Below are 25,574 nucleotides of genomic sequence, written 5' to 3'. Positions count from 1 at the left end.
GCTAAGAATGCCAGGCCGCCGTCACCGGAGGCATTTCCAGCAGACAGACGACTTTACGAGGGGTATGGTGATCGGGCTGAGAAGGGCAGGTTGGTCGCTTCGTCAAATCGCGGCCGATACCCATAGGGATGTGTCCACGGTGCAGCGCCTGTGGCGAAGATAGTTGGCGCAGGGACATGTGGCACGTGCGAGGGGTCCAGGCGCAGCCCGAGTGACGTCAGCACGGAGGATCGGCGCATCCGCCGCCAAGCGGTGGCAGCCCCGCACGCCACGTCAACCGCCATTCTTCAGCATGTGCAAGACACCCTGGCTGTTCCAATATCGACCAGAACAATTTCCCGTCGATTGGTTGAAGGAGGCCTGCACTCCCGGCGTCCGCTCAGAAGCCTACCATTGACTCCACAGCATAGACGTGCACGCCTGGCATGGTGCCGGGCTAGAGCGACTTGGATGAGGGAATGGCGGAACGTCGTGTTCTCCGATGAGTCACGCTTCTGTTCTGTCAGTGATAGTCACCGCAGACGAGTGTGGCGTCGGCGTGGAGAAAGGTCAAATCCGGCAGTAACTGTGGAGCGCCCTACCGCTAGACAACGCGGCATCATGGTTTGGGGCGCTATTGCGTATGATTCCACGTCACCTCTAGTGCGTATTCAAGGCACGTTAAATGCCCACCGCTACGTGCAGCATATGCTGCGGCCGGTGGCACTCCCGTACCTCATGGGCTGCCCAATGCTCTGTTTCAGCAGGATAATACCCGCCCACACACTGCTCGCATCTCCCAACAGGCTCTACGAGGTGTACAGATGCTTCCGTGGCCAGCGTACTCTCCGGATCTCTCACCAATCGAACACGTGTGGGATCTCATTGGACGCCGTTTGCAAACTCTGCCCCAGCCTCGTACGGACGACCAACTGTGGCAAATGGTTGACAGAGAATGGAGAACCATCCCTCAGGACACCATCCGCACTCTTATTGACTCTGTACCTCGACGTGTTTCTGCGTGCATCGCCGCTCGCGGTGGTCCTACATCCTTCTGATTCGATGCCGTGCACATTGTGTAACCTGCATATCGGTTTGAAATAAACATCAATTATTCATCCGTGCCGTCTCTGTTTTTTTCCCAACTTTCATCCCTTTCGAACCACTCCTCCTTGGTGTTGCATTGTCACTGTCAGTCAGTGTACATAGCTACTCCGCCGCCGGCTTTACCTGTGCGATCATTTCGGATCAAAGTATAATTTTCGAGGTGTACAGGAGAATCTGACAACCAAGGTTTCATCCAGGTTTCCCCGTTCATGACGATGTGAGGGTTGACATTAGCAATTTATGTTACGAAGTTTGTGGAAGTGAGGAATTACACTTTGAACGTTAGCATGTACTACCTGTAAGAAATTTGGAAAGTTGTTAAAGGCATTTGTAAGGGATTAGTATTAGGGGGATGGGTAGGTATGGGAGCGGAGATTACACTCAGCTGACCACCAGTAACCTTGCCGAAAATAGAAGCTTGTTCAGCACTCTCACTTTGAGTTGCCAACCTGTACACTGTCTTGCCTAGTTATTATATATAAATCTAATGAAGATATAATCTAAAAGTAATAAATTGAATAGTAATTATAGTATAGTAATTAAAGTCTAGTGTCTAAGTTAGTTAAAACTGTAAAATGTTAGTTTCGGTCTGTCGGTTTATTTAATCCTGTCCAATTCCGCTTGGTTCGACACACGATATTTCACACCATTGTGTTTCATAATAATTGTACCGTCTATTGTCCAACAATTGGACACAGAAAATCTAGTGATCGCTTCTTGCAACAGTTTCATCCTGATTGACGTGTGGTCTTCTCTGATTGTTTTGCCCGTTCCTTTCAGTTTCTTTTTAGATTTGAATAGTTCGTTCCGTTTGCGGTACGACACGAACTTCACTATTATCGGACGCGACTTATCTGTTCTCATCTTGCCTACCCTGTGACTTCGATCTATGTCCTCGTGCTTTAAATGTACTCCAATACTGTCAGCTAGCTCGATGACAATTTTGTCCGTGTCCTCGCTACTTGATTCCCGCACCCCGAACACACGCAGTGATTGCCGCCGCTAATATTGCTCAAGAGCATCGGTCTTAGTTTCGGGCTGTTCCCTGAAGTCTGATGTTGTCTTGTCTCTGGCCTCGAGCACTTCCCTCATCTCCTCGATTACTTTGGTATTAAAATCTATCGTAGCTTTAAGCTGGTCTACAACGGCCCTGGCTACCTGGCCTTGTATGATGTTTGCTAGCGTGGCGAGTGTCTCCGTGTCTCTCAGAGCTTCCTGTAGAGCGCGCTTCACTGGGCTGCCTGTTGTTGCTACCTTTCCTTTCCCTGGCATGGCTGTTTACAAGAAGGATTATGTTGTCAATTACTTGTAATACACTTTGAACTGGCTATTCGTAGCACGGTAGTTTTACTTATCACTTAGTTGAAAGTTGCACACGTAAATGCCGATCTTACACCTTCAAAACACTGATAAACCTGGAGACTGAAACACACGCTACTAAACACTGGTCGCCATACAGTGCTGGGCACATAAGATCAACTTGGTTGGCAATAGTTGGGTCGCAGTGACGACAGATTTAAATCATGTGGTTGCGATGGTAAAGTATGCATTTTTGAACACAAGAAAGCGAAATTATTTACAATTCTTAAAATCGAAGTATGGTGCTTCAAAGGAAGCAAAGCTTTTTCCTGCACCTGTCATAACCCGATGGAATAGCTGGTTTCAGGCTGTCTTCTATTTGAGTGCTTACTTTACTGATGTTGTTACATTTTTCAAGATGTCTGACATGAAAGATATACACAACTGTGGTATTAAGTACCTGACGGATCTGAGTGACCGAGAAGAGAATAGGCTTCACTCCCACATGGTTTTTGTCACAGATCATGCAGCTGGATTGGTTGACCTTCTTACTGAACTTGAAGGGTGTCTGTATCCTACCTCTTATCTCATTTACCCCAAACTGCATAACCTTGACGCCAGTTTTACCGTAATTTGTGAGGGGAATTCTTCTGCGGCAACTAATGATGCTTTGATTAAGCTCACTCCTCTACAGCAGGCTGCATGTAGAGACACATTTGTCAAAGCTGCTCATTCTTCATAGTGCAAGCTAGCCACATTGAAACCTAAAGACCCCAACCATAAGCATTTTGTGTCAATTTCTCAAGCTTTGTATCTTAAAAATATAATTTTGCATAACACTGATAAATTAGATGTGCTTGAGAAATTGTTTGGAGACACAGATCTCTCATGAAACGATATCTGGTCTGGTTACTGTTCTCTGGAACATGCAATTCCAACCCAGATGAAAGAAAGTGGAAAATGTGATGTCATGGTTGCATTAACTGCAGTTCAGATTTCAGCATATTTGCTAAATACTGTCTTGAGTTTTGTGGACCCCAACGAACAATGTAGATAGCGAGCGTATGTTGTCTTATTAAAACAAAGTGGTTATAGACAGACGGTGCAATTTGGAAGAAAAACAATGCCCAAGTACTAACAATGCTTTCGTTTGAACAATGAATTTGTATGTTATGTGAACCAAGGACAATAATTGCACTTCATAAACTTGGATTCGTTAAAATTAATAATACCATGCGATAATTTTAACTTTGTAAAAAGGTGCTAATTTTGGAAAAATAGATGCTAATTTTAAAACAAATAGATGCTAATTTTACAGGTTCCTACCTATTGTAGATTCTTTGGACTTTGCATTTCCTATGCTCCCATATTGCACATCCTTTGCATTCGAATGAAGTTCCAGCACTGTCAAAATTATTGTTACAAGATCAACACAACTCCTTAGAGTTTCTTTGCACTGATGCATTTTATAACATCAAAGGTTCAAACTGGCAGATACCGTAGTTGTGTTGATGACCATCCACTTCATTTCCTATTATAAAGAATACACAGTTCCTAATCTATCCTTCTCACTTGAAACACAACAAAACAACCTAGCTAACAAGATAAATGAAAATGAAAATCCACAGCCTGTATCCAGTCATCTGACCGGGTCAGGAATGGAATGAACAAAGCCCCCATCTAGTGGCAAGGATAGGAAATATGCCGTCTGCCGAAGCCTGTCGCACTCCTCTGGGGCAATGATAAATGACTGACAGACGAAATGTTAATGGAGAGTGTTGCTGGAATGAAAGATGACAGGGAAAACCGGAGTACCTGTAGAAGAACCTGTCCTGCCTCCGCTTTGTCCAGTACAAATCTCACATGGAGTGACCGGGATTTCAACCACGGTATCCGGTGGTGAGAGGCCGATGTGCTGCTGCCTAAAGCCACAAAGGCTTCCAAGAAGATAGGTGCACTTATATAATTATATATTGATGATTGACAAGTTATTAGTTTGTCTGAAATATAAATTAATAACACCAAATTTGCAAAGGAACATTTTAAGTTGTCCTCCAATTCAATACATAACATAACTCCATCATTAGATGGAGTAATAAAAGTCAAACGTGTTTCGACTCGTTTGAGCCATCTTCAGTGTAAGGGGGTTAAAGTTATTTACATAATAGAAGCTAAAAGTGTGTTAAAAACATAATTAAGGAACAAATTGAAAACAAAAGAGACATGATGGAAATAAACAAACAATTCAATATATGCACATTTCCATCATTAATTGGAGTAATAATCAACTTGAATGAGACATCTCAAGTTAAAAAGGTTAACATATTTGCATAATTGAAGCTAAAAAGTGTGCTAAAACCTATGATGCAAAGAATGAAAACAAATGAGGTAAGACGGAAACAAACAATAAATGTTTATAGTGAGGTTAATGGACATTTTAGTCTAAAAATTTTGCAATGTGATATAATTAAAAACAGGACAAAACCACTGTGTTAAAAATTCATTGTTGACAGTCTGTCTTTGTAGAGTCACCATCACCACGAATAGTTAAGAGGGGAGCAATAAAACTTGAGAATCTAAGTTTGAGAGGAAACACGTGCCAGGTGAAATGTATGTGACACGTGATGGAAAACCGCCAATGAATTTCAAATTTTAGACTAGTAGCACTCTCGAAAGGCCTGATCTTCTCAATTTTAGCGGTCCCGTTCTCAATGATTTTTTCCAATGTTGGATAGGAGTGTTTGCCTTATTTTAAATAGTAAGGAGGGCAGCAAAAAAATGGAAAGCTGTGATAGAGAAGATAACAGATGCATGGTAAACTGCATGTGACCATAGTGGAAACCGTCGATGAAGTTGCAGTTTATTAAGTGGTTGTCCTCTCGAAATGGCCTGACCTTTTCAAAGTAAACGGTCCCTTTCTTATGATTGTGTCTATTGTTGGCTCAGCTTCGTTTGTGAGGATGGGAGGAGTGAAGGGGAAAGGGAGTGGGTGCAGGGCTGGTGGGGACAGGGAGGAGGGAGGTTTGTTTTTATTATAGAAGTTCTGACAAATATATGGAATGAATGTTTCAAGTAGAATGTTCTTTTTATATTGATTTCATTTAAATTATGAGAAGGGTTCATAAACTGATCTGAATCGATTTGGATGCTCCTGAGAATACTGAGCAAGGTGCGTTTTTGCTCATAATGCAAGATATTAAGATCTTTATCTATTGATGTATATTCGTGACTGGATTCTTTATGATGGTCACTCTTAGCTGAAAAACGATTATATTTGAGAGCGTTGCAATGTTCGGCGTATCTTATGACAAAATTGCTGCTTATTTGAACAACATAGCTGGAATTACAGGATTAGCATTCTAATTCGTAAACTCCGGAGTTCAGATATCTATTATTAGTGTTATTATTGTTATTGTTTACAGTGTGTGGATTTAAAATGAGTTTGGAGTTGGCGTGGGAGGTTCTAAATGCTATTTTAATGTCGGGTTTTTAAATATATTAGAAATTTGGTAAATGCTACTATTAATTACTATGAAAGTGGAAAACTTCTCTTTAGGAGCAGTATCTTTTTCGAGTTTAGTCTTGGGTCTACTCTTATATCTATTAATGATTCTGCTGATGAAGGTTCTACTGAAACCGTTGTGTTCTGCAATATTGTAAATAGTATTAATTTCCTTTTTTAATTCTTGCGAGATAGAGGAACAGTTAACGCTCTGAGTACCATGCCGTTGTAAGCTGCTTTCTTATGTATGTCTGGATGCATAGGAGTTTGTTGGATGGTATTGATGGTGTGGGTGGGTTTCCTGTATACATCAAATGAGAAAGTATTGTTGCAGTTGCGCATAATGGTTAAGTCTAGGTAATTAAGTGCATTCTTGCTTTCTGACTCTATGGTGAATTTTATATATGGATCAGTGGAGTTAAGAAATTCAAGTACTGTATTGCTGTTTGTAACACAGGAGTCTAAAATAACAAATGTGTCATCTACATAGCGTGGCTAGTGTTGAATGCCATTAATCTTACCAATGACGTGAAAATGTTCTAAATGATCGATGTAAATGTCTGCAAGGATCCCTGAAGCTGGTAACCTCATGAGAAGACCTATCTGTTGGTAAATGACATTATTGAAAGTGAAAAATTGTTATTCAAAGTAAATTTCAGAATCCAAATAAATTAAACTATTTCGCCTATACTTAAATTGATGAATTTAGAAAGATTGTTCTTAATCAATTGTATGGTGTTGTTAATGGGGACATTAGCATACATTTATCAAATGAATGAAGAGTGTGGTGTTTGGAAATTTTGCAAAATTGTGTGGAATTTTTCACTGATGTATTGGGTTTTTTAAATTTTTTTATTTGGTGTGATTTAAGGAATTTGTGAATGAACTGAGATACTTCATAAGTTGGACAATTTCTGAAATTGATAATGGGTCTTATGGAGATGTTGGCTTTGTGGATCTTGGGCAGCGCTTTTGCTGTGGGAAGCTTCGGATTCATGATAATCATTTTGGATTTTCAAGGTCATTGAACTAAATGGTTAATAATGGTGTTTAGGTCTCTTTGTATTTTATTAGTTGGATATACCCTCTCATCTTAATCCTTACTACAACCCCTAAACCCTTTCATAACCCCAAGTGAAGAGATATGTATCCTTTCTTTACTTCCTGGTTAGTGTGATTACCCCAATGAAGATCATTCCTTATATTGACACCCATGAGGTACTATCACCCCATAGACACAGTAATTAAAACTGAGTAGGCTTTACCTCTTGGTGAAACTTATAACCTGATTTTTTATCCCATTTACCATTGTACCATTGTCTGCTGTCCATCTCACAACATTGTCTAGGTCTTTTTAGTTGCTCACAATACTGCATCTCATTTACCATACTGACTTCTATCAAACCAGTTAGTAATTTTGCAAATGTGTCTAATGTAACAGAAAGAATGCTTTCCCAGAGTATACAAATAACACAAATCAAAGTGACTGGCCTGTAATTATGCGCTTTATGTTTATTACACTTTCTCGTATACTGGGGCTACTATTTCTACTCTACAATCATTTGGTATCTCTCCTTCATACAAATTGTAATCAAGTAAGTATTTGAGATATGGCACTGAATCCCATCCCATTTCCTGTAATGTATCCCCAGAAATTTGATCGATCCCAGCTGATTTTCTAGCTCACAACTTTCGTATCCCTTTGTAAATGTCTTTATTATCATGGGTAAATTTCAGTAATTTGACAGTATTACTTGCCTCATCTAATTGGACGTTATCCTTATATCCAACTATCTTTTCGTATTGTTGACTGAAAATCTCTGCCTTCTGTAAGTCCTCTCATATACACTGTCCTTGTTCATTAATGATCCTTCAATGGTCCTTCCTGGAATGTGTTTCTGCCATAAAGTACCTGTAAATATACTTCCAATGATCCCTAAAATTCATATGGCTCCCAGTTATGTTTGCCATCATGTTATCCTTAGCTGAGTTTTTTGCTAAATTCAATTTCCTTGCAAGTTACTTTAATCAATCCATTCTCCCACAACCATTCCTAATTATATTTCTTTCCAATTTACACCTCCTTCTTAATCTCTTTATTTCCCTGTTATAATATGATGGGTCCTTACCATTCCTTACCACTTTTAAGGTACATCCTCTTTTCATACCACTCATCTATTGTTTAAAACCCATCCCATAGGCTGATTACATTTTTACTTACCATTTTCCATTGATAGTTAATGCTTTTGAAAAATTCCCCCCTGCTTTTCATATCAACCATATGGTATTGCCTGATAGTCCTAATTTTACAACCTTCTTTTCTATCACATTTATGTTTATCCTAACTATAACAATAACTGCTTCATGATCACTTGTGCCACCTATCAAATTAAGTTTCTCTATAGAGTTCACCTGGTTTTATCAGTACCACGTCTAGAATATTCTTTTCCTTCAACTTGGTTCCATCACTTTCTGATTGAGCTTTCATTCCCATAATAACTTATTCACCATTTGTTGGTCATGCTTTCTGGCATTCACATTCCCTTCCCATTGAAAATTTGGCAAATTGAGATGATGTGCTAAGATAACAATAAAATAACAATAAAATAACAATAAAATAACAATAACAATAAAATAACAATCACCGGGCGAGTTGGCCGTGCGCGTAGAGGCGCGCGGCTGTGAGCTTGCATCCGGGAGATAGTAGGTTCGAATCCCACTATCGGCAGCCCTGAAGATGGTTTTCCGTGATTTCCCATTTTCACACCAGGCAAATGCTGGGGCTGTACCTTAATTAAGGCCACGGCCGCTTCCTTCCAACTCCTAGGCCTTTCCTATCCCATCGTCGCCATAAGACCTATCTGTGTCGGAGCGACGTAAAGCCCCTAGCAAAAAAAACAATCAAATAATTCCGCATTGGTGACAATGCCAGCCTTGCCAGGTCTGTACGCCCAAAAACCTCAAGTTGCCTATTATATTTAAGGATAAGTCTTACACCTAGAATTTTGTGTTTCTCATCCTTAAAGATTTCGTAGCTTACAAATTCTTCTTTCACCAGCACAAAAAACCCCCTCCTATCGTTCCTAACCTCTCTTTATGAAAAATACTCCAGTTCCGTGAGAAAATTTCCAGATCCATAACATCACTTTTCAGCCATGATTCAGTTCCTATTACAATATCTGATAAAATAATATATATCTATTAGAGGGCTGATGACCTAGATGTTGGGCTCCTTTAAACAACAAGCATTATCATCATCATCATCATCATCATATGTCTTTGAATTACTTAATTCTATTTCTTTCATTCTTTACATTACTCAGTTTATTGCTAACAATTTTATGCTATCCTTACTTCATTTCCTGCTTCCTGTACTGTCATCACTCTAGTCCACCCCATTTCCCTGAATGTAACTCCGTATAACTTTTCTGAACAATCCCCCTAACGTATTTGTACCATTACCGTTCAAGTGAAGGCCATATGAAAGTAGATCCCTAGATACAACCCACCCATTGTGATCTACAAATCTTACTCCCAATTTCCCACATACTTGAAAATTTATCAAACATCTCCCTAGATGTATTATCTCCATTACTACATCTTTTTACTTTATTTTAATTATCCTGCGGTGTTGCTAAAAGGGCATAAATATGCATGATATCTGGTGTAATATCACTTTATCAAGACGTGACCATAGTACGGGTACCAGTTAGTCACATGACAGCCTTGCTACTGCATGGTGTATTGATGAAAGTTGTAAAAGGAATTGATAAAATAGAATTTGGGGGAATAGCTTTAATTTCTGAGAGTAATACTGCATCAATAGAAAGGCTTTGGAACACTTTTCTAGTAGTCAATAGAATATGTTTTTCCCCATCGCTGTGATAGCGACAGGATTTGTTTTTCATACGAATGAATTAAAAAATTAGCTTAATAATTTGCCTCACGTTGTAAATTAATGTACATACAGTTAAACTATTAACATTGTTTTATTTCAGCATGCATTATGACTCAGTTTTTACGAGATTTGGGAAGGAAATGCAATCACGTAATATGTATTATGTTTATATTGTTGTGAAGTTAAAAATGTTAATGTCTCACATCTAAGCTTGTAAAAACATTTCATTACATATGACCATGTTTCACACTTTCTGATGGTATGATTTTGGTTCCCAACTTTGTTTTATTTCCTTGGTTTGAGATGCTTCTTTCTCCTGTTTTATTAATGCCCTTCAGAAATGATCGTTGGCAGTAATTTTTTTGCTAGATTTAAACATGCATTTATTGCTGTCTCGAAATGTCTCCTATGTCCCTCTGAGAGATGCACAAAATTTAGTGCGTTTAGCTTATACTACTTTACTCATGGAAATATCAATAAACAAAGATAGCAAAAGAACATTATTACCAAGCGAGTTGGCCGTGTGGTTAGGGTTATGCAGCTGTGAGCTTACATTCAGGAGATAGTGGGTTCTGAATTCCAATGTTGGGAGACCTGAAGTTTGTTTTTTGTGGTTTCCCATTTTCGCTCCAGGCAAATGCTGGGGCTGTGCCTTAATTAAGTCCACGGCCTCTACAATCCCAATCTTCGCCCTTTCCCATCCTTGTGTCGCTGAAAACCTTCAATGTATTAGTGCGATTCTAAACCACTTGCAGAAAAAGAAAACAAAAAAGAACGTTATTTCACAATTTCTTCAATAACCAAGGAGAGAAGTGGGGCAGTGGAAAACTGGGGTAAGTAGGTATGTTATTTTTTGTTTCATTTTGTGTTATAAAAGTGTGTTATATGATAAATTTAATTTAATTATTCCAATTGTATTTAATTGGGGCCGATGACCTTAGATGCTAGGCCCCTTTAAACAATAAGCATCATCATCATCATCATCATCATCATCATCATCATCATCATCATCATCTTTAATTTATAAAAATTAAATTTTTAATCATGAGCAAACAAAGCATTGTATTATTTATTTGATTAAATTAAAAGTATCTTTGTTAAAGACCTTCCTATAAAATATTTTGACAAGAGGGAATGGGAATACCACGGAATATAACCTTCATGTTTCACTGTTAACAGCTAAACTAATATTCTTTAAATCACTATAAAATGATTTATTGTTGAACAGTATCCTCCTTATTCAATACCGGGCGAGTTGGCCGTGCGGTTAGGGGCGCGCGGCTGTGAGCTTGCAACCGAGAGATAGTGGGCTCGAACCCCACTGTCGGCAGCCCTGAAGATGGTTTTCCGTGGTTTCCCATTTTCACACCAGGCAAATGCTGGGGCTGTACCTTAATTAAGGCCACGGCCGCTTCCTTCCACTTCCTAGGCCTTTCCCATCCCATCGTCGCCATAAGACCTATCTGTGTCGGTGCGACGTAAAGCCCCTAGCAAAAAAAAACTATAGAAATCACCAAATTTGGCACGAGGCATGGTACAAAACAGGAAAGGAATTAAAGATCACACCTACTAATTTTAATTAGGCATTCAGTTGCTGAAAACAGTCCACAATTGTACTTATGATTATTATCCCAATAATAATAATAATAATAATAATAATAATAATAATAATAATAATAATAATAATAATAAATAAAATGGTGTATGGGTTTTAGTGCCGGGAGTGTTCGAGGACAAGTTCAGCTCGCCAGGTGCAGGTTTTTATTTGACTCCCGTAGGCGACCTGCGCGTCATGATGAGTATGAAATTATGATGAAGACGACACATACACCAGGCCCCGTGCCAGCGAAATTAACCAATGATAGTTAAAATTCCCGACTCTGCCGGAAATCGAACCTGGGATCCCTGCGACCAAAGGCCAGCACGCTAACCATTTAGCCACGGAGCCGGATATAATAATAAATTAAATACTACACAAATTACAAATTACCCTGTTGAATTAGAGATCGGTGAATAAATATTTATTGTATGATCCATTCATTACCTCACAGTTCTTTTCTTCTTTGTACAATTTATTCTTCCACGACGAACTGTTGGTAATTGCCATGGCACAGAGCCTTCAAGCGAGTTTAAGTAACTTTTTAAAATTTTATCATATCTGAAAAGCCTGTGTAGGATTTCTCCGAATCAGTTGCAAATGCAGAGCGTACTTTGCCCAGAAATGTCATCCTTGATGAGGTTATGTAAGTAGTTGAATTCATCTTTGTTCAGCCTGAAGTACATCTGAAATTTTTCTGTATGCCCATTTAGCTCCCTTATTACTAAGTTGTGGTATTCACCACAAATAAATTTCATGTACCTATAGTCGTTTGCGACAGACAGTACTCGTGGCAAGAGAAACATCACAGGCAATTTAAAGATCATCAGAATTCGAAGAACTGGATGTACTATCGTAGGTTGCCATCGGACGATTTGTGATCTGTGAACGTGAGGACAGTGTGTTTCCTGTCTTCACGCCGCATGCAGTGACAAAAAAACATCCCCTCCTCGCCGACTCAGCTAAGAGAGAGTTCACGTGAAGTGACAGTAGTGTGTTTCCGCCTTAATACACTGGATTTGATCTCACACCTTATGTCTCACACAGGTGTACTGAAATTGCAGCCACTGGGCGAGTTGGCCATGCGGTTAGGGACGTGCGGCTGTGAGCTTGCATCTGGGAGATAGTGGGTTCGAATCCTTCTGTCGGCAGCCCTGCAGATGGTTTTCCATGATTTCCCATTTTCAATCCAGGCAAATGCTGGGGCTTACCTTAATTAAGGCCACGGCTGCTTGCTTCCAACTCCTAGGCCTTTCCTATCCTATCGTTGCCGTAAGACCTATCTGTGAGGGTGCGACGTAAAGCCACTAGCAAAAAAGAAAGAAATTGCAGCCAGTTCAGCAGTGTTACATTCCATCTAGCTCATTAGACCTGGAAATACCCTATGATCTGGAATTACCTACCTGCCTTTCACCAAACAAGGGGAGGGAGCTGCTGTGACTAAGATAAGGGAATGAAAATGGCAGACAGTTCGACGTTTTGCTGATAACATTGTTGCAAAGTGTACCTAATTGTATTTATACTGACACATGAAGAAAAATCGATGCAAGGTATAAGCAGAGATAATTTTTCTCCCTTACTTCATTGTCTGAAATCAAGTTCGTAATATACATAATGCCAAGATATATGTGAGTAAATATGGTATTTCCTCCTGTATTTCGAATGAGGTTTTATGTGACATTGGTAGCGTTAGGCTTCCGGCTTAAACTTTATGAGAAGGCCTTCATATTCTTCTAGCGTCAATAAGTCTTGGCTGCCCACTACCTTTCCAGTGGTTTGTGATTGTTATATTACTGATGTGCTGTTAGTGGGTACTTGCCATAACTGAACATCAATATCCTACAAGCAATAATAATACACAGATCCCCATAAAGTCAAATAAGACTTTTCATGCCCATGACTGCCACATTCAACACAACAAAGTGGAATGCATGATGACAGATTTCCCTGAGTAAGATTCTATTTGACAGCAATAATCTCTAGCGTGTATCCATATCACTATTATAATTGTTCATTACATCAAAGATGTTCTCATTCTAGAATGGCTTCTGTTCTTGCTCTGTGTACTTACCAACCAAGTCTAGTTTTCCACGTACCACATTCCTCTTGAACCGTTCGGATGGGAGATCTTGAATTGTAACCTCGACAGCACTCAGCGTATTGTTTTCCATGCTGAAATATGGGAGAAGAAAATTATGTTAGTAACAAAACAATGGATTTATCTAAATATGAGTTATATAGAGAGCAGAGGTTTGTGGGTAGCCTCGGAAAAAATTATATTATGGAAGTTACGAGATAGATAACATCTATATATTGAAACCATTAGCCTACAGGTATTGCAGTAGTAACTCCAAGATATATTTCATGACATTGCACAACTGTACAGAAGATATAGTGCGTGAGGTTTTTTGAGACATTGACACTGAGGCGCCAGAACAAGAGCATCGAAAGCTCAGGTATGATGTCAAAAGGGAATTCCATAATGGCAACACCTTATAATTTAGACACAGTGAAACTAATTGTCAGTGGAAAATTTTTTAAAAACCAAACACCAACCTCGTACCCAGCCATTCCGTGGTACCTCGAAGAGTATAGGATGCAATGGCTCTATTTCATTAATTTATGATTAAATTATTTTCTGCCAGGTACTGATTGTATCACCTGTCATAAGATCCCGAGATGAAGGACTACATCACTTTGGGAGGGGACGTACAGAGCTGCCCTCATTTTTTTGCCGAGGCTACTTAAGCAGCCACCCGTCATACCAAGGGAGATTCACTAACTTGTATTCCAGTTGTTCAGACGTACGGGCCGTGTCTCACGTCGTGTGAATATATTGTCTTTGTGCAGTAGTGAAAGAAACTATAAAATGCAGTAACTGTGAAGTAAATCAAGAGAACTGTGTTTTGATTTAATCCGAGGACTCACAACATTTCCGTAGTCAAATTGCACATCTCGCAAATAAACGTTGAGAATTTTTCGAGACAGTCCTACAGTATCTTAGTAAGTTTACAAAAGGAGTTATTCATTACCCCACCTATTCAATACAGTTAATTCCACGGTTGTGTGGTTAAATGAACATAAAAATTACTATAGAAATTGTGTTGTATAGGATTTTGGGCTTTTGCCGTGTCAAGAAAATAAGGTGAAATTAATTACGTTCCTTGACACGACATAAGCCCAAAAGCCTATACAGTATCATGTCTATAAGTACGGGCTGTGAAAGCATCAATGGAAATATTAAAAATTACTAGATTTAAAGGGGCATGTTTCGCCCTTCTTTTATTGGGCATCATCAGTCTTATTTAATTTAAAACAAGCTTTGGTTTGAGGACATTATCACGTGTAAAAATTGAACTGATGATTTCTTAAAGGTATTTACACTGTGGAATAGTTATATACAAAATAAAGTTATTGAGACATAATATATACAACACATGCTAAAATTACTTTAAACAATTTAAAATGTTTGTCCAAAAAGAAAATAATTTTGTGTCATATTAATTCTAAAAATGACACATGTCCAACACTGAGATGGATCCTCTTCATAAAAAGTTTGAATATACGCATCGCTTGGGGATCGGATTATCGAACCCAAGACTTCAGTAGACAAGAATGGTAAGACAAAGCACAAAGGCTGAGGCTGAATTCTGCTTTTTATGAAAAACACAGGAGCTAAAAATACTTGGCCAGAAAGAAGGCAAATGGGTTAAAATTATCTTATCATATTGAGTAAATAAAAATCATCATACGATGAATAAAGCAAGAAGACATTGATATGCTGGTTAAAGTTGCTACTGAGATGATTTTATCATAGTATTTGACGGTTTATTTGTCAGTCTTATGAAATTGTGGTCCCTCTTGAAGTTGTAGACAACCAAGGAAAAGAACGTGGTTACTTCATTCGCCGTAAACTATGTCCGTCTTAATGTACCAACAGCGTTAGGCTGTATTAGTCTTAGACAGACATTTTCAACTTGCGATCGGCAGATAATGTATTCGAACCCCACTGTTGGCAGCCCTGAAGATGTACTATAATTAAGGCCGTGGTCACTTCCTTCCCACTGCTAGCTCTTTCCTCTCCCATCATCGTCATAAGACCTATCTGTGTCAGAACAATGTAAAGCAAATTACATTTTTAAAATTATGGTAGATTTACGAACGTCGATCAAATAAACGGGATTTTTGTTCCTGAACATCAACAGTTGGTATGACTGGCCCCGCGCTTCTGCTATGCTTAGGCGGGACTGTTAGGAGTGAGTAGAGCGTGTTGTTAGATATTTCCTGCCGTTTCGCCAGTAACGCTCACGATGTCGGAGCAACAGGTGCACCCCTCCACTTCACAACGCATAATTATAAAATTTCTCGCTCGTGAAGGAGTTACAGCGGTGGAAATTTTCCAGAGATTGACTGCACAGTTCGGTGATGAAACATTGTCAAGGATGCGTGTTTGTGCCTGGCATAAAACGTTCAAGGAAGAACGAGAACGTGTGGAAAATCAGCAACACGATCACCGTCCTCAGACGAAAATATTCGTGCGATTAAAGACATTATTGATGAAGATCGACGTGCATGTGCGATGCACAATCAATGCTGCTTACTACTGCAAGCTGTTGGACAAAGCGATGGTTGAATATCGCCGCAAAAGACGAGACCAACCGATTCGACAGGCCATCCTCCTCCACGACAATGTTCGGCCCCATATAGCAGCTCTAAGTGTCTACACGTTGCAGGAAATGCACTGGAATACACTTGATCATCGTCCTTACTTATCAACTTGGGATTTCCATTTCTTTGGACCAGTTAAAGAAGCTCTAGGTGGGCAACGATTTGAAGATGACGAGAATGTGAAAGACTTCATGTGCAACTGGCTGGTGACACGACCCTGCTTTTTACGATGATGGCATCAAAAAGCTGGCCATACACTGGCACAAATGCATTTCCGAAGCAGGAAACTATGTGGAAAAATATATTGTAATTGCCTTGTGTTTTTCAGTAAATGAATTTAAATAAAGAAATTAAATCCCATTTATACTTCATCCACCCTCGTATTTATGTGTAAAATCAAGAAGATTGGGACTGGCTCACCTAGTGCATGCTCAGCCAGGTTCAGAAGATGTTCCTGATTTATACATTTACTTCAACCAAGTCGTCGTATATGATGCAATATTTTCAAAAGTACAACCAGAGAAGTTCATAAACATGTACAAATCTTTACAAAAGGTGTAAACTTAGATGATGCATTAGGAAAAGGTACAAAAGGCCGTGTACATTATAAGAGACACTGGATGTGAAAGGGTACAAAAGCTTTATACATTATAATTGAACCCGAGTGACTTAGGCCCATAATCAATCATGATTTGATCGGTAAAATAATATGATACATTTATTGAAATACAGAGGAGTGTATTTGAAAATATTTCGTTTAGGTAATGTCGAAATCAGAGCGAAGGAAGGACGACAGACTGGAGCCTGACGGATTAGCTCAACCCGACAACTTTTAGCTACTTCACAGCAGGGAATATCATTAGTTGGCGTACAAGGAAATACAGAGTCCACAAATAAGTCTTGGTCAGAAAGAGGAAGGGGGAGAATCATACAAAGAAAACTCACCACATGAGTAAGACCTTGGGATATTTTTGGTAGGACGGAAATTCCATGACCTCATGGAAAATTACAGCGGCTGAGTGTACGTTCGCTAGCCTAAGTTCGAGCAGGTGGAGATTTAAATCACGTGACCGCTTGCCGGCCAATAGTAAAAATTTGATGGGAGACTCAGTGATACCATCTTAAGGAATGATGGATGAGATATTTTCGTAACTACAAAAGTATTCAGTAATAAATTAATATGAGTACGCGGATGGATGTAATGCATTTATTAGATGTCACGCATGGAAAAATAATCAATACTTATTGGCAAATTAATTAAATTGAAGGCTGGATTTCTTGGAAACCGGACAGCTTGAATCTCATTGGCTGAAAGAAGACCACGTTGTCAGGGACGCTTACGAAGGCGCGAAATGTGAGGAGCGAAATCCACCCATATCTCCTAAATCTGTGATCACCAGGAGTTCATATTTTATCCAGCAGATATGCTAGCGGAGTGGATTAATTTGATGTAAATTTTAACTTCAAATTCGGAGTGCAAGTACCGATATTAAAAATCCACCCCCTCCCTAAGGGGTATGACGTCAACGAATCCGCGGGAAAAAGGCTTCATCCATATATACGGAGCTGAATTGACGGTCGCGAGCCACTTGTCTTGAATCGTTGGAGCTGAATTGACGGTCGCGAGCCACTTGTCTTGAATCGTTGGAGCTGAATTGACGGTCGCCAGCACACGTGAATTGAATATCGGGAGCTGAACTGTTGGTCGCCGGTAACTTAGAATTCTACGGACGTACAGTCATTTAATGGCGCGAGCATCCGCCAGTGTTTGTAAAGTGTGATCGCGCTCAAGCAACATGTTAAATCTGGAAATAGTTAACGTAGGATAGTGTTTGTTATTTATGAATAATCAGTGACGTAAAGTAATTACCCTGCAAGAGAGTAGTATAAAATATATCACCATAAGTACGTACATAATAGACTGTGTGACGAACAGTACTTTAAGGAAGTAGTAGCCTGTACTTAGCTATACCGAACCGATGTAATGAACACGTCAAGAATGCCGTATAAATCGGGCGTATCGCGACGGGCGTAATAGTTGACACCACGTCGTACGTGTCCAGGTCCATTGTGCGGTAGGTGGACGAAGATTAAATAGTGTAAATATATTAAATTCTTGGGTCTAGGATAGAAATTTGTTGTATCCAAATTAAAGTATACAGTGTTAACGTAGTAAATGGTGAAGGTTTGTGGTAATCAAGATATGAGTGTAAAATAATAATGTGCCAGGAAATCTTTTGTGAAACTACGCCATCAAGGATGGAGGAGTAAAACGCAGAGAGGGGCTGGATGAAGCCTCTCGTCTGCAAAGCTGCAATGGAATACCGATAACTAAGATGAGTACTAAACTGTAAAATATATTTGGGAAATGTTATCGTGATGGGAAAAATGGGAATAATTTGGTCATACTTGGTTACCTTCTGTAACAAGATGGGTCGCTTAACGACCCCATCCTAAATTTGTAGCACGGACAGTAGTAAATCATAATAATGTAAATAATCGGGTCTTTTATGTATTCAGTTTGTTGGAGATGTAAATTTGTATATATAGTGTAGTACGTTAAGTCATGCATGCATTCATATTTTCTTTGTAGTCGATAATTTTCTTTACATTTGATTTTGATTATGCTAGTTAAATAAGACCCGATATGTGCTTTTATGTTTTGTCACTTTAACGAGCCATTTAATGACATGGAAGGAAAATCCAGCTTCGCCATACCAAGTGTGTTTTGTTGAAATTAATATGGTCATATTTTTAAAGTGAAGTTGTTAAATTTGTGAGATGCGATTAATATAATATTTCCAAGTAAATCATATCTGGAGTGATTAGTGCCAGAATAAAATGAATTTGTAAAAGGGGTTATGCGTTAAACATAATAAGAGTGGACTACCGTAGTACAGGCGAAATTATTATTTTTTTTTAAATATTAATAATAATAATAAATAAATAATATAACTATTTTTTTAAAGAAGATATTTCTTTTTTAAATATGATTTGGAGATAATAATAATTTATGTGATCAAGTGTTGAGTTTATTGGGAATCATTTAATGACGGGAGGTCGTTTTAATTTGGAATTAAAGTGCGTGGTAACTTAATTTGATCAATTAATAATATTGAAATGTAGATCGGTGTTAATAATCCGTACATGTTAATGAACGTGTGGTTTAAATTACGGTCCAATATTTTTTTACGTATAAATGTCGCGTTTTGAAGTTGCGATTCATTAGCCGGAACATGTAGTGCTAATATTACGAGACCATGATTGTCAAATTTTGGTAAATATAATTTCAAGATGTTACGATTATTTGTGGAGAATGAACTAAGGCATAGATCCAAATGAGATAGAAAATGTGAAAGAATTTGCAGTCAGATAATAAAAGGTCGTACGATGTCCGAAATGAATAAATAAGTCAGTTGATAATTCTGTGAGGAATAAATAAATGAATCGAGGAATATTGAGATAGAGAGGAAAATAAATTCCGTACGAGAGACACTTAGGATATTGATATGAGTGTAAAATGTACGGGCAGTGTCACAGAGAAATACTGAGTTACGCAGCGGGTAGAATTCGAACCCGTGACAGCATGTACGAAATAAATAGACTGCACAGCTGTTCGTTGAGATACAACGGATCTAAGGATAATGAGAGTTCAGATTCCACAGAAATGGTCGTATATTGTATTCATTGTAATAACGAGTGAGGACAATCATGATGTCGTGATAATAATAATAATAAATATTGCAGATAAAGGATTGGACCGCCTTAATTAATTGAGCGTTGATAACGATGTTAAACGGGAATCTAATTGAGAATATGCAACCAATAATAATAACAATGTAAGGACGATGTTAAATCACCGCGGTCGGATTAATAATAATTGTCATAATAATAACTGTAATGATGTCGTTGGTTGATCAGTGAATTAATTTGTAATTGCGACCGATATCTTAATATATAATTTGGCGGAAGTGACCGGTCCATTAATAATAATAACCTCTTAAGTGACGTGAATAACAATAATAATATCTTGAGTCACCTATTAATTAATAATAATAATAACCACGAGAGGGATATAATAATAATAACAGTAATAACCATTTGTGTTTGCATCCCGCATAATAATGATGATATTAATCAAACGTGACAGTGCCAGGAACCGTTGAATAATAATAATAATAATAATAATAATAATAATAATAATAATAATAATAATAATAATAATAATAATAATTTCGAGGATGATAATTTCGTGGATTAAATTATTTGGTGACAACATCCCTCTATTCATATGTTTGAACAATGAGAATGAAAATATTAGAGTCTTTTGGTATCTTTTTATTGTACGGTTTCCGTATGGGACGATGTTACAGTCATACTTGCGTGTTTGTTTACTTCGCTCGCGATGCGAGGGGGGTCACTGGCCACGGTATTTCCCACCGCTTCTCGTTATCTCATCTGTGGCAGTAGTCTACTGAGGCTAACTGGAAACAATTCAGATCACATGTAAATAATATGTATATGCTAATTCATTGGTATGGCATCAGCTGGATATCGTAAGATAGGGACTGTCCGTGGAATCCAGTTTTCGCACTTCACGAGAAACATTACCCAGTCCGAGTACCGGTCTCGGAAAAATGTATATAGCCGGAGTACATCATCTTAGTTAAATCGGGAAGCCGACCGTAACATGGGTTATGCTCGGGCTCCCGATAGAAGGAAGCTATATCCTTGAGTAACGGTTCGATTCAAATGGAATCGATCCGTAAATTATACCTCCAAAATGTCATTTTATTTCAGAAGCAACGCAGCAAGATATTGATACCACTTGCGGTATGGCAAGTGATTTATATATGTAACATGTGTGTAAATTCAAATATTGTTGCCACGTGTATCAAAGTTTTATACGTCAAATGGCGTAATAAACCGCTCCTTCTGGCAAATTATTTCAAAGGAAACCACTCTCATAATCTTTTTATTGTAGTTAGATGATGCCCTTTTTAAAGTAACAGTCACTTCCTAGTCCTATCATGGAGTCCTTAAATTCAAGTTACAATCGAGCCTTCCCCCTTTTAATTTTAAGTTGCTCCGTTCATCCCCGTGTTCTATTATGCCGTTATATTTATATTTGATGATTTAAATAATGAACCGACACCCCTGAGATAAATGCTAGTCTGGGACTCGGGAGGTGGACGGGTGCAAAATGGCTGGCCCAAAGTGGGGCTTTAAGAACGGCAACGTGTTGCTTTAAGAACGGCAGAGAGGCCAATATCATTGCTAATCAATTGTAAAATTTTTATATATTTTTTTTCCAAATTTTATATTTTTAAATTTTTGATTTTTATTAATTGATGACCGCATCACGGTCAAGTGTGTGTTCACTTGTAACGTAATATCATGCTAGAGTAAGGTTAGTTTCGAACGGAGCTAGATTTGACTAGTGTATTATTATAATCCATTGCTAATCTCTTTAAGTTTGGCAATGATTCAAAATTCAATAAGCTCGAAGATTTGATGTTTCTCTTTTCCCATATGAAATTTAATATTATTTTGGTAATTCAGGACTCCATTTAAATGTCATTGGACATGAGATGAATATTATAAACAGCTGTTTAGGAAGGCTTGAAATGGTAAAAATATTACTGAGCACCAGTTCAAGTTATTAGTTAAAAAGAGGTTGAGATGGTATAAATTAAAATTAACGTATTTCAGGGCAGGAGATTTCCAACTTCATCGTTGTTTTTTTTTATGTTGTTGTTGTTGTCATATTGGAGCGGTTTATTGTGAAATCTTAGGCGCAAGCCAGCATTCAAGGTGAATGACCGGCAAATGTAAACAAGTTTTAAAGTCAAAATTTTTTTTGTTAAATGAAAGTTAGTGTAGGGGTATAATGTCATAGGATAGGGCCTAGACCCAATAGCGTATTCCTTCGTGTGCAGCAAGGCGATAGGCCGATCGGCCCTTTTGCTTTCTCAAGAAAAGTTATAATGTCTGACGACGGTGGGGAGCGATCCCAGGACATAGTGGTAGAAGGACAAGGAGAGATGAAAGCTCTCACGTTAGAGGATTTAATGCGGAACTTAACTCTGAACATGGAACGTAGGTTCGATCAAGTACAGGCTAATAGTGTTTCATTAGAAAACAAAATAGATCAAGTACAGGCTAATAGTGTTTCATTAGAAAATAAAGTTGATCAAATGCAGGCCGATAATGTTTCAGCTAAACATGAACTTGTTGACAAAATCGACCAAGTACAGGCTGCGAGTGTTTCACTAGAGAATAAGATCGACCGAGTACAGGCTGCGTGTGAAATAAATAAATCAGAACTCAAGGCACAAATAGATGCAGTTCAGGCCGCGAGCGTAGCGATGGGACAGGAACTTAGGGACCAATTAACTCAAGTCCAGGAAGCATGTCACTTCGCGAAAGACGAATTAAAAGTGCACATGGATGCGTACATTACCATCGTTAATGAAAAGGTTGACCGCGTTAGAGATGAGGCTCAAATGGAACGCGCAGAAATTAAGGAAAAATTGAACGCTAGTGTCAAGGAACTCGCCGCTCTGCGATTAACTGATAAAAAAAACATAGAATCACACATAGAGGAAATTCGGGATGAGTGTAGGAAGGAGAATGACATCGTCCGGGGACAAGTAGAAGAAAAATGCGCGCAGATAGCTGGCACCTTGGACAAGCATGACAAGGGCATGAACGAGTTACGTGGGGAAGCCGCACGTACACTTGTCATCGTAGCAGGACTGAAAAACAAAGTCGAAGAACTAACTATAAATTTAGAAGACCGTAGCCAGAGAATAACTAAGTGCGAAGACGCAAACTTAGCGTTATTCCAGCGGACGGAAGATTTAATTGAACAGGGCCAATCATTGGCCGACACGGAAGTTCGCCTATTAGAACAATGCAAGGCGTATAATGGGCAAAATTCCGGCACAAAAGAAATGTCAAGTTGTAATCCCGACGGAATGGATGACATGCGAAAAGACTTGGAGATGTTGAAGGCTAGGTTGGAACCATCAGCGTCTAGCCAAGATTTTAACCTCCAATATCGCGAATACGAACCCCATGATAACCAGGGGATTCATAAGAAAGGAGGCCTATCCCATGCTGATATACACGGTTTCAAGTTTGAAAACAGAGATGGGTCGTCTACGTCATCAAGTGCTATCCCGACATCGGTGGTACACGTCATTAAGATGTCTGATGACAAGCCACCAAAGTTCGATGCCCGTGGGCATGTCACCCCGAAAGGTTTCATCCGGGAAATCGCCGGTTATATAAATGAGAATAAAATACCAGTAGAGCGACAACTGCGAACGGTCGAGAAATTCCTAGACGGAGCACCAGCTGTATGGTTCAGGGCTTTCTTGTATACTTTTGAAGATTTTGAAGGATTTCGGCGGGCTTTTCTCCAAAAGTTCTGGAGTATTCAGGAACAGCAGGAGTTAAGGCTGGAAGTATACTCCAGACGATATTCAACATCTTCACCCACGAAATTCTCAGATTACTTTGTGGCACAATTCCACAAGCTACGGGAGCTTGATAATCCAATGAGCGAAACAGAATTGATTAGCGCCATTGGAAAACAATTGCCATTCGAGGTCCAACGAATGATGATAGCGTCAAATGTCCAGACAGCTGTCGATGCGGAGGCTTTATTACGTCAATTAGACCTCACAACGCATCATTCGAACCCAAGACAAATTAGGAGCAGGGACCAACAGGTGAATAATATCGAACGGACAATCGAACCGAAGACCACTAGTACGAAGAACCAGGGAACTAGTACGGATCCGGAACCTCGTCGAGCATATAATACGGAGTGGAAGCCGCGACAATGGACGAGACCAAGGAATTTTGCGGAAGGCAACCGGCAAACCAACCAAGGGAACTTTCGAGCTGACAGGGGATACCGTGGATGCCAGAGAAGTAATTACAGGCCGTATCCAGCTAGGAATCAAGGGAACCCGAGATATTACCAGGGAGGATCTCGTCAGGAGAAGGATGACAGATATCAAGAGTCTAGGCGGTACATAGAAGAGCTGAACAAGAGAAAATGGAAGGAGGCGAACCATGATCGAGGCCGTGATGAGGAAGCGACAGGAGCGGAGAGCTTGCAATTCCAAAGAGCAAGGAAAGGTGGCAGCGACTTGAACCCGAATGCACCGACGTTCGATTCGGGACAAGGAAACAAAGAGATGTGACTGGAAGCAGAGGATGAACGAGAGGAAGCAGATGACGAGCCGGAAGAAGATGAGGTCGAAGAAGAGGATGAAGAAGATGACGGAAGTTAAGAAGAAGTCCAAGTAATCCATACACCAATTGAAGCAAGGCCATGTCCAGGGTGTGGAGAGATAGACAGAGACGTGCAGGAATTTGTCAATGCGATCCATGATATCGAAAGACAGAACGAGGAGTTAAGGGTCAGGAACCAGATGTTGAGAGACGAAATCAATAGCCGTCGCAGAACAGAGGATCCGATGTCAAATCATGATAGTGATGATATGGACACATCATAAAAAAAATCTCATGATGCTCACTAGATTTTTTTTACCTGGGCAAGAGGAAGATGAACCCGAGTGACTTAGGCCCATAATCAATCATGATTTGATCGGTAAAATAATATGATACATTTATTGAAATACAGAGGAGTGTATTTGAAAATATTTCGTTTAGGTAATGTCGAAATCAGAGCGAAGGAAGGACGACAGACTGGAGCCTGACGGATTAGCTCAACCCGACAACTTTTAGCTACTTCACAGCAGGGAATATCATTAGTTGGCGTACAAGGAAATACAGAGTCCACAAATAAGTCTTGGTCAGAAAGAGGAAGGGGGAGAATCATACAAAGAAAACTCACCACATGAGTAAGACCTTGGGATATTTTTGGTAGGACGGAAATTCCATGACCTCATGGAAAATTACAGCGGCTGAGTGTACGTTCGCTAGCCTAAGTTCGAGCAGGTGGAGATTTAAATCACGTGACCGCTTGCCGGCCAATAGTAAAAATTTGATGGGAGACTCAGTGATACCATCTTAAGGAATGATGGATGAGATATTTTCGTAACTACAAAAGTATTCAGTAATAAATTAATATGAGTACGCGGATGGATGTAATGCATTTATTAGATGTCACGCATGGAAAAATAATCAATACTTATTGGCAAATTAATTAAATTGAAGGCTGGATTTCTTGGAAACCGGACAGCTTGAATCTCATTGGCTGAAAGAAGACCACGTTGTCAGGGACGCTTACGAAGGCGCGAAATGTGAGGAGCGAAATCCACCCATATCTCCTAAATCTGTGATCACCAGGAGTTCATATTTTATCCAGCAGATATGCTAGCGGAGTGGATTAATTTGATGTAAATTTTAACTTCAAATTCGGAGTGCAAGTACCGATATTAAAAATCCACCCCCTCCCTAAGGGGTATGACGTCAACGAATCCGCGGGAAAAAGGCTTCATCCATATATACGGAGCTGAATTGACGGTCGCGAGCCACTTGTC

General features: G+C 39.3%; 1 protein-coding gene across 1 annotated transcript in view; it reads right to left on the bottom strand.

Moving 5' to 3' along the window:
* ppk13 (pickpocket 13) overlaps positions 1 to 25,574 on the bottom strand; it is a 275,049-nt gene that overhangs the window by 24,357 nt on the left and 225,118 nt on the right. The window contains exon 8 of the mRNA XM_067140082.2: positions 13,454 to 13,554. Coding sequence (XP_066996183.2) covers positions 13,454 to 13,554 — 101 coding nt within the window. The remainder of the gene's footprint in view (positions 1 to 13,453; positions 13,555 to 25,574) is intronic.

Source organism: Anabrus simplex, chromosome 2 (assembly GCF_040414725.1).
Source record: "Anabrus simplex isolate iqAnaSimp1 chromosome 2, ASM4041472v1, whole genome shotgun sequence".
NCBI classification, from domain to species: Eukaryota; Metazoa; Arthropoda; class Insecta; order Orthoptera; family Tettigoniidae; genus Anabrus; species Anabrus simplex.
The sequence above is the reverse complement of the archived record's forward strand: the minus strand, read 5'-3'. Positions and strand labels throughout refer to the sequence as shown.